We start from the raw sequence: 9,888 nt of genomic DNA, 5'->3' as shown, positions 1-9,888 counted from the left end.
GGTGATAGATATAGGACAGATGTCAGAGGTAGGTTCTTTACTCAGAGTAGTAAGGGCGTGGAATGCGCTGCCTGCAAAAATAGTAGACTCGCCAACTTTAAGGGCACTTAAATGGTCATTGGATAAACATATGGATGATAATGGAATAGTGTAGGTTAGATGGGCTTCAGATTGGTTTCACAGGTCGGCGCAACATCGAGGGCCGAAGGGCCTGTACTGCGCTGTTATGTTCTATGTTCTATTCTCCCAGCTGTGAGAGCGTTAACATTAACCGTCTATTAACCAATGGTGACAATATATCGCAACCAGGCAGCAAAGGGAATGTGACAGTTTGTTCCTCCATTACTGAGGGTTGGGCCATTAGTTCTATTGGTCCATATTCATGGCTTAAGGGCTGCTACCTTCTGTAGAATGGATGACCAGGAGACCCTCCTCTCTCACTGCCTGCCGATCAGGATTTCCAGGCTAACAATCGCCCCGTTTGGCCACAACACAAATCTAACCTTCCACAGCCAACAAGACACGGCATGGGATTTCAACCCAGAGCCCCTGCTCCAGAGGAAAGGGACACTACCATTTCCCCACAAAGTACTTTGAGTCGTGAGCCTTCATATCCTCTTGAGAGAATAAGTGACTAAAGGTGGTTAAGGTGCCAACGTCACTTAGAATTGAAGGTCAATGTTTGCCCTTGCAGTGTGGGGAAATAAGTGGTGAGAGAGAGAAAGGGACAGTATCCTAATGTAACCCCCTCTGAAGCAACATTGAGCCATTAGACCACATGACTGATTCTATTGAATGAATCTAATCTTAAACAATAAATCATCTAACTGCAGGTGAATTACTATCTAGTTCGAAGGATATGGTTTGTGTCTCAGACTAGCTACCTGATATCATTCCCATGTTAGGATTTAAATTTGCAACTGCTGCTGGATGGGCACGATTTCAGGAGCCTGCGAGTTCACACTTCACACTTTGTGATGATTTGGATCTTGGATCAAAAGTTTTTTTTTTTTTTGGTCTTGTTCCTCTTGAGATTTTCTTTCATTTTCAATAAACACTGATTAATTTTGGCTGTCCTCATCTTTTGAATGATTTTTGTTTAGATTGCCAACCTGAAACAGTTTTAAAGTCTGTAATTGTGGCAGAAGTCACATGCTGCTAAATTAAACTAATTTAAAGCCATCTTTTAAATCTCGCACAAAGAGTTGGGAGAGGCTAATTATCACTTTTAAAAACCAAAAGAACTGCGGGTGCTGTAAATCAGGAACAAAAACAAAGTTGCTGGAGAAACTCAGCAGGTCTGGCAGCAGGTGTGAAGGAAAAAACAGAATTAATCTTTTGGGACCGGTGACCCTTCCTCAGAACTTAATTATCACTTATTGAGGTGCCAACTGAGGGATTGGCAGAGGGAGGTTCTGGAGAGGGGTAGTGACTGGCAGGGGAGGAATATGAGGAGAGCAGAGACTGAGTGGGAGCGCTGAGGGTCCTATCTGGTCTTATGATATGTGAGGTTATGCATTTTGGCAGGAAAAATAGAGGAGCTGGATATCACTGGAGTGGAGAAATGGTGAATGTTTTGGACCCTTTGATAAAAGGAAAAATGTACTGGCATTGGAGACAGTCCAGAAAAGGTTCAATTGGCTGGTATCAGGAATAGAGGGATTGTCTTATGAGGAGAAGTTGAGCCTGTACACATGATGTTTTAGAATAGGAAAAGTCCTAATTGAAGTGTGCTTGAACGATGAGGCTTAGGGACTTTGACAGAGGAGATAGGGAGAGGTTGTTACCCCTTATGGGAGAGTCTAGGACCAGAGGGCAGTGTCTCAGAGTAAGGGGTCACTCATTGAAGACAGGGATTAGGAGGGATTTCTACTCTCCGAGGGGCATGAATTTGCAGAATTCTTTAGCAGAGGGGGCTGTCGATGTTGGGTCATTCGGTATATTCATGGGTGATAGAGATTTTTATTCAGGAAGGGAATCGATGGTTATAGGGATAAAGCAGGAAAGTGGAGCTGAAGATGATCATATCAGTCACACACTCATTGCATGAAGGAGCAGCATGGGTGGGCTGAATGGCCTCTTTGCTACTCCTGTATCATATTATCATGTGATAGAAACGGGCGTGTCCCGTGAGGGATGGGCATGATCCACGCACGGGGCGTGCCCTGTGGGTGATGGGCGTGTCCAACAACGCGGGGGCGTGACCCGTGAAAGATGGGCGTGTCCAGCTGGGAGCGGCGTGTTGCGATTGGGCGGCCGCCCGGCGCCCTGCCCTCTGATTGGCCGGCGTCCAGAAGTCTCCGCCCCGCCCCCTCCGCCCTCCTCGGTCCGCCTTGAGCCTTGAAGTAGCGGCGCCAGCGGCCACCTCCCGCAGTCTGCAGCCGCGTCCGGGGTTGCGCCGAGGGGGGCACTGCTGCTGCTGGTGGGGGAACGCTGCAGCCGTTTCAGTTTCCACTTAAAGTCCCCACCGCCTCCGCCGCCGCCGCCGGATGGTGACCACCGGCAGCCCAAAGCAGCGGAAGAAAAAGAAGGGGGCGGGCGGCGGCTGCGGGGGAGCCAGCAGAAAGCGGCGGCGGAAAAAGAGGCCGCAGATGCGGGCCATGCTGCCGCCGCTGCCGCTGCCCGAGCACTTGGAGCAGGGTCGGCGGCGGAGGAGGCGCCGTAGGATGCAGGGCATCAATAAGCTGATCCTGCAGGCGCTGTCGGCCCGCAAGCAGCCGGGCGGCGTGTCCCTGACCTCCCTGCGGGAGGCCCTGCTCTCCAGCGGCTACGACGTGGAGAAGAACAAGTTGCAGCTCCGCACGGCAGTCGGCGGCCTGGTCCGCAACGGCTCGTTGGTGCGGACCCGGGGCCGGGGGACCAGAGGTGGGAGGGAGGAGGCCGGCGGCTGCCTGCGGCTCAGCCGGAGACAGAAGCAGCAGCTGAAGAAGCAGCAGCAAAGGCAGACGGGCACCAGGGCGAGAGGCCAGCGGGCAACCACCACCACCGCCGCCGCTGCCGCCGTTAAGAGGAGGAAGTCCCCGGCCCCGACGGCTTCGAGGAGCGGCCCCCGGCGGAAGAGGAAGTCGGGCAAACCCGCCGTCGCTACGACCACCACCCGGGCGAGGGTCAGGAAAAGAGCCGGGGTCAAGGCGACCACCGCCACCAACGCAAGGGTCACCTCCAGAAAAGCTAAGACCAGGCGCAGAAATTAAATGTCTGCCTCGCGTTCTCCGCGAGTTAAAAGACCCATGCCACCCCTCCATTCCAACAGGAGCCCACACACACAAAACCAAAAGGCTCTTTTCAGAGCCATAAACCCGCCTCCCGAAAAGCGGCGATGATCCTTCGGGCAAACTCCGGCGGCGGCTTAGAGTCACATCCTCCCCCTTTTTAACAACCCCAAGGACCGAAAGAACTGCGGTTGCTGTCAATCCGGAACGGAAACAAAATTTGCTGGAAAAGCTCAGCAGGTCTGGCAGCATCTATGAAGGAGAAATCCTAAGAGTTTAACAACATTCTCAGAAAGGGTCCATCGATCCGAAATTTCACCCACCGTTGCTGCTAGACTTGCTGGGCTTTTTCCGCTATTTTGTTTTGTTGCCCAAATTTATAGTCCTCTTAATTTCCCTGCTTTCACCAAAACTCTCCAGTTTATACTCCTCCCCCTTTACCGTACTTTTCTCATTTCTAATCTGCAAAAGTTACTGTCCCGTTGGTGTTTAGTCTCTACTATGTTTCCCGAACCCTGCTCTTTTGCTACTTTTACCCTCACCTCAGGTTATAATCCCCCACCATCTCCTTCTTTCCCTTCCCTGCCTTTTGTCCCTTCCTTCCAACCGGGACAGTGCTGAAAGGTTGCTCTTTGTTACTCGATGACCGGCCAAGGTAAATTTGTGTGTTTTAATCTATAAAGTGTATGTCAGTTACAGGTATTTTTTATTGCATCCTATCATAGGCTATAGAGATCTATGGGCTACACTGACGAAGCGACACGAGCATCCTCGCTGAAGCCTTCACCAGCATCGACAATGTGGAGAAAGGTGGAGACCACTTTGGGCGAGAACCTAAGACCTCGTGGACTATGAAGAGGCCAAAGGAAAACCTACAGGGAGAAAGATCCTACGATTCATTTTCTGAAAAGTTTTGTAATAAAACAAACACAAAAAGAAACTTTTGGGAAAGCAGTGTCATCATTTACCAAATTCCAGGGGCTTTGTTTGGTGTTTTAATGGTGAAAAAAAAATCCTTCGATCGACTTTTGTGGATTCAGACAGTTTACCCCCATTTGACAGACTTGAGTCGTGCAAGCGTCTTGATTTAGCCATAGCCCAGACCCCGTTACACAAAGACAGATAACAGAGAGGAAATAGACAAAAAAGAAACAGAAAATGGACAGAGATACACGAAACAGGCAATAAACGCGTAAAATACAGAAATGGCAAATGGACTAGGAGGCGGACAGGCAAAAGATAGATAACGGACAGACTGATAAAACATAATGTCAGGACCCTTCTAGAACATGGAAAACAGTGCAAAGATGTGCAGATTAGGTGGGTTAGCCATGGGAAATGCAAAGTTCAAGGGATTGGGTAGGGGGTGGGTCTGGATGGGATGCCCTTTGGCGGGTAGGTCTGGACGGAATGGTCTGTTCCCACCCTGTAGGAGATTTTATGATTCTATATACGAGAGAGAGAGAGACAAACGACAGATAATATAGGAAAGGCACGGTCTCCGCCATCGGAGACGACAAGAGGACTCTGAGACCTAGAGTCACTGGACCCGAAACGTTAACTCTGATTTCTATCTTCACAGATGCTGCCAGACCCGCAGGAAGCAGGCTGTGGAGAGATTATTTAGAAGCAGTTAGTAGTATCAGAAGTGACAACTTCTGTTTTTTGTTTCAGGTAATAAACGGTCAAGAGGCAGACAGACAAGGGTCAGACGAACAAACATAACTGACAAGAGGCAGCGACGTTACAGACACACAGACTTGCTGCTGTCGTTCCTTTCTGGTGTGGAGGTGCCGGTGTTGAACTGGGTTGGACCAGGAACCAGTGTCTTCAAATAAACCTGATGGACAATAAACCTGGCGCCGTCTGATTTTTCACCTTGTTCCTTTCTGAGAGAGGTGACACGACAAGGGGGTGTGGCCTAGCGGTAACGGGCGGGGTCCAAACGACGGGGCGTGGCCTAGCCGCAGAGGGTAGGGCGGCGAGGGGGCGGGGATTAGCCGCAAGTTGTCTCCACGCCGTCCGCTCCCTTTCCTTATGTAGAACGTCGCTGCCGCGACCCCGCCAGTTGTTGGGTGCGACGGGCGCGGAGTGGTGTCTGATGGCGGAGACTGTGCCCGTTAGAGGTGATGTACCGGCGTCTACTGCCCCGGAATCTGCCGCAGTCCCAGCCGCCACCAAGAAGAAAGCCGCTTACCGGCCTCAGAAAGGTGGAGGAGGTGGCGCTACCACCGCGGCGGCTGAGCAGATTCTGGAGGCGGTGGCCGCTGCCAAGGAGCGCCAGGCGCCGGCCAAGCTCGGCGGGTCTCTGAAGAAAACCATCTCGGCCGCGGGTTACGAGCCGACGGAGAAGGGCGGCCCGGGTCGGCCCAACCCGCCGCTCGGTAGCACCTCGGCCAACAGGGGGGGCTCGGCGGCGGAAAGTGGGCCCGGGACCTCCGCATCCACGTTGCAGTCGGAGCAGAGGCAGCAGCAGGTGGCGGAGGAAGGACGGGAGGAAGGAGAAGCTCAGGATCGGCCCAAGCAAAGAGCAACCAAGAGAAAAGCGGCTCCCAAAAGGGCGGCGGCGGCCAAACGCACCAAGAAAGCGGCGGCCAAAAGCCCCCGGAAGGGGACGGCGGCCAAGGCCAGGAAAACCCCCAAGCGGGCGGCGGGGAAACGGGCGACGACGGGGAAGAAGAGAAGGTAAAAGTGCTAGGAGCAGAGACAGAGCTCAACACAAAAAGGCTCTTTTCAGAGCCACTCAAGTATTGTCACCAAAAAAAGCTACAGCCGGAGAAAACAAATGCGGGAAACAGGATGAAGAGAAATTATTTAGAAGTGGTTAATAGTATCAGAAAAGACAAATATTGGTTGGAAGTATTCAGATGCTAGAAACGTGATTAGCCATGGACATAGAAGGTTCAGCTTTTTAATTTGACCAGCTCCAACTGAGCATTGCCATCATTTTCTTAACAAAACGTTTGTCTTGTTTTCGACATTTCCCATAATCAAGGCATAGATCTGCTGTCGACAAAGATTAGCTCAGAAGAGGTTTCCTGGTATGTGGAGAAGGAAGAGGCGATGGGCACTTGAAGGCGGAAATGTGAATGGCAGGACACTTGCACTGCTCTTACCCCGAAAAAAACCCCTCCCTTTATTTTGTTTGTTTATGGTCTGAAATTTCAGTTTGGTAAGCTATGCATTGCTCAGTCAAAAGAGGGGTGTGTGTGTTTCAGTAATCCCTCCTGTCGATATGAAATTTCACAGAAAAGCCAGCAAGAGGCCGATACCAGACTGGGAGCTAGGCGGTGAATATTCCCAAGCGGCTGTCAATATATTCTTAGGGAAGTACTTTAAATGTTTCTTTATATCAACCTATATTGCACTATGCAAGAAATGGTTGAAATTGTCCTATTGTAAATAGCATAAACAAATATTTAACCCCCGTTCCTTCAACAACAACCTTACGGCTACTGAAAGCTCAGTGAAGGACAATTTAAGGCACAGTTGGTGTGACTATCGTCTTTGCAACCAATTTTTACATTTACTTGTTATTTTGTTTAGTAAATGCCTCTTGCCATGATTGTTAAACGAGCTAACTCAGCTAATTTATTTCTTAGCATGTGCTCCTTCAACATATGTCTGTCACAGCCTTGCAGAATGTCTTCCTCTCCGACACTTCAAAAACATTCTGCATCTCATACATGTTTATTACCAACTTATCATCTATACAGGATTTATTTTCTTCCATCCTAACCCCGTTTCAAAAGATAAATTAACACCACATTGCTGTTATAAACACTTTCTGCCTGACTGAACATGCATATTGCTTTATGAGGCAAAGTTTCTGTCTCTCTTTCTGTGTCATTGGACTTCTTGATGCTAGACTACAGCCCTTTTTCTCATTCACACTTTTTTGTACTGTATGAAACCTCATGATTTCTAAGACACTATTCAAGTGCAAGTAGGCACCATAAATCTCCAGACACCACCCACATAATAAGTTTAAAATGAAGCCAAAGGTCAGGTGAGTGAATGCTTTTAATATCAAGGCCACACCGCGTGTGGCATTTCAGAGCCTGGCAATACTGGCATTAATGGGAATCAAGAAGCAAACTCTCTACTCATTAGAATCATATCTGGCACAAAGGAAGATGGTACGATAGTAGGTGGTCCGGCATCTGAGTTCCAGGGACATCTCTGTAAGAACTCTTCAAGGTAGGTATTTCCTTTTTGACCCGCTCAGGAATGTAATTACACACATCTAGAGGGGGTGGAACTTGAATCTGGGCATCCTGGTCCAGAGGTACGGACACTCCTGCTGCACTACAAGGGCCTAATTCTTCAGCGAAATGTCCCAGGCCAAACCATCTTCACCTGCTTCATTAGTGTCCTTCCCTCCAACATAAGGTCAAAAGTTGGGATGTTCACCGACAAATGTACCATGTTTAACAGCAACCACAACTCCTCAATTGAAACTTAACGTAAGACAACCAATTAGAGATTGGGCTACTTTAGATTTAGTACTATGCAATGGGAAAATCTACAGAAATGTTGTAATAAATTCTTTGCACCTTCTCCAATACATCTCAAGTAATGTGTTGTAATTAAAATTTAGAGCGTCCATCAAAGATCTAACTCAGTACGAGTAAGTTCTGTGACTCGCTGTGCTCTGGGGAAAATAATTCTTAACGTTGAGTGACTCTCTGAAGTTCCTCGTTATTTAAGGCAAATAGAATGGAGGATAAAGGAAGGAAAAGTGACCCAAAAGGATGGAAGACATGTTTATATGAAGAAAATTAACATAAGAGCTTGGAGCAGGAGTAGGCCATCTGGCCCCTCGAGCCTGCCCCGCCATTTAATAAGATCATGGCTGATCTGAAATGAAAGACAATAAATCCTCAAATAAACTAATGCTATGATCGTGGTGACTCCACGTTGCCGTTATTTAAGGGAAATCGATGAGTCAATTGTATAAATTCCGTGTAAAGAGACTTTATCGTTGTGCAACGAGATTGTGGTTCGAAGTTTAGCGCAAGGGACTGTGCTGATATAATAAAAAATACAGGTGCTGGAAATCTGCAACAAACAAGAACAGACGTTGGACCAACGCAACAGGTCTGGCTGCATCTGTGAAGGGAAATAACTGACTTTTTCAGGTCAGCGATCCTTTTTTTCTCTAAATAAATGTGGTCAGCAATTCTCAAATTTTATTGTTTATAGAAACCTCCTCCACTATTATCAAGTGACTTGTTTTGGCCGGTTCCGTGCCTTTAAAAGTATTTTTGGTGGTTCTTAAAAGAACCTTTGGTTTGCAAATCACATGTCCTCTTAAACACTATCTTCAACCACCGAAGCCATACAGAGTTCGCCCCTGACGCTTCAGCGCATAAACGACGTCCATGGCGGTCACGGTCTTGCGCTTGGCATGCTCCGTGTAGGTGACCGAATCCCTGATCACATTCTCCAAGAAAACCTTCAAAACCCCACGCACCTCCTCGTAGATGAGACCGGAGATTCGTTTGACACCACCACGGCGAGCGAGACGCCGAATAGCAGGTTTAGTGATCCCCTGAATATTGTCCCGCAGAACTTTGCGGTGGCGCTTCGCTCCGCCTTTCCCCAAACCCTTACCACCTTTCCCTCTACCCGACATTACTTAAACAGTGCGCACAAACAAGTACCGAGAAGCCGCTTTCTGCCCTTTCTATTATACAGTATCAGCGGACCTGGGTGAAAAACAGAAGAAGGCCGCGAGCCGCTCGCACAGGTCACGTGACCTCGCTTCCGAAGCCCGCTGATTTCAAATTGAACTCCGGTACTGGCCGTTCCCATCTCTTCGTGATAAAAAGTATCTCACTACCTCGTGCCTAAAAACAATATATTTCTGGCTATTTGTTAATGAATATCTAGCATTAAACTGAAAACAAATTAGTCTATGCTGTTCGACGCTGGGTTATTTTGAACAACCTACCAAAGCATGGAAAGGAAACAAATGATTCTTGGAAAGTGAATATTACATGAAAGAATTGTTGAACGTGCAAATAAAATCAAGAGAATTCTATATCCTACTCTGGACAGTACTCTATTAAGATAAATTACATTTCAATTAGTCTATTCTTGACTCTGGCATCAAACTCCAGCCAGGAAAATGCTATGACAAGAAAACAGTGCATTTTCACCAATCATGGGTGTAAAATTGTTTTGCAATTGGTCAGATGTAAATAAAAGGCTTGAATTGTCGTGCTTTTCAGGTGTGGTCACTGTTGCCAGATAGGGAAACAATGCAGCAATATCTATTGTACAGCGAAATTACACAACCAACACACATGGCCATGTTGTCAGGCTTTGATGATGTTGGTTGGGACGATAAATAGTTGGGACAGAAGGAAACTCCCCGATCATTTTTAAATAATATATTACATTTCACACTTACCCAATTGGTTATACAGGAACTATATTTAATGTCCCTTTTCAAAAAATATGCAGAACTATAATCAGGACTTGTATCTTGTAGGTGGTGGGACAGGCTTTGGGGAGGCAGGAGGTGAGTTACTCGCTACAGGATTCCCAACCTCTGACCTGCTTTTGTAGCTGCTGTGTTTATGTGGCAAGTCCATTTCAGTTTCTGCTCAAGGGTAACCCTGTAGAACATAGAACATTACAGCGCAGTACAGGCCCTTCGGCCCTCGAT

The 9,888-nt window shown here is 47.9% G+C and overlaps 3 protein-coding genes across 3 annotated transcripts; 2 read left to right on the top strand and 1 right to left on the bottom strand.

Moving 5' to 3' along the window:
- Positions 1-2,309: 2,309 nt before the first annotated feature.
- LOC109918195 (histone H1-like) lies at positions 2,310-4,152 on the top strand. The gene is made up of 2 exons (XM_020518092.2): positions 2,310-3,170; positions 3,938-4,152. Exons 1-2 carry the CDS (start codon positions 2,490-2,492, stop codon positions 3,962-3,964), a joined length of 708 nt encoding a protein of 235 aa, XP_020373681.2. The 5' UTR covers positions 2,310-2,489; the 3' UTR covers positions 3,965-4,152.
- Positions 4,153-5,313: 1,161 nt separating this feature from the next.
- On the top strand, positions 5,314-5,901 carry LOC109918196 (histone H1.01-like). Its single transcript, XM_020518093.2, has one exon. The coding sequence runs from the start codon at positions 5,314-5,316 to the stop codon at positions 5,899-5,901; it is 588 nt and encodes a 195-aa protein (XP_020373682.2).
- Positions 5,902-8,528: 2,627 nt separating this feature from the next.
- On the bottom strand, positions 8,529-8,853 carry LOC109918193 (histone H4-like). Its single transcript, XM_020518090.2, has one exon. It carries the CDS (start codon positions 8,848-8,850, stop codon positions 8,539-8,541), a length of 312 nt encoding a protein of 103 aa, XP_020373679.1. The 5' UTR covers positions 8,851-8,853; the 3' UTR covers positions 8,529-8,538.
- Positions 8,854-9,888: the final 1,035 nt, after the last annotated feature.

Source organism: Rhincodon typus, unplaced genomic scaffold (genome assembly GCF_021869965.1).
Source record: "Rhincodon typus isolate 14 unplaced genomic scaffold, sRhiTyp1.1 hic_rhity00006555, whole genome shotgun sequence".
NCBI classification, from domain to species: Eukaryota; Metazoa; Chordata; class Chondrichthyes; order Orectolobiformes; family Rhincodontidae; genus Rhincodon; species Rhincodon typus.
The sequence above is the reverse complement of the archived record's forward strand: the minus strand, read 5'-3'. Positions and strand labels throughout refer to the sequence as shown.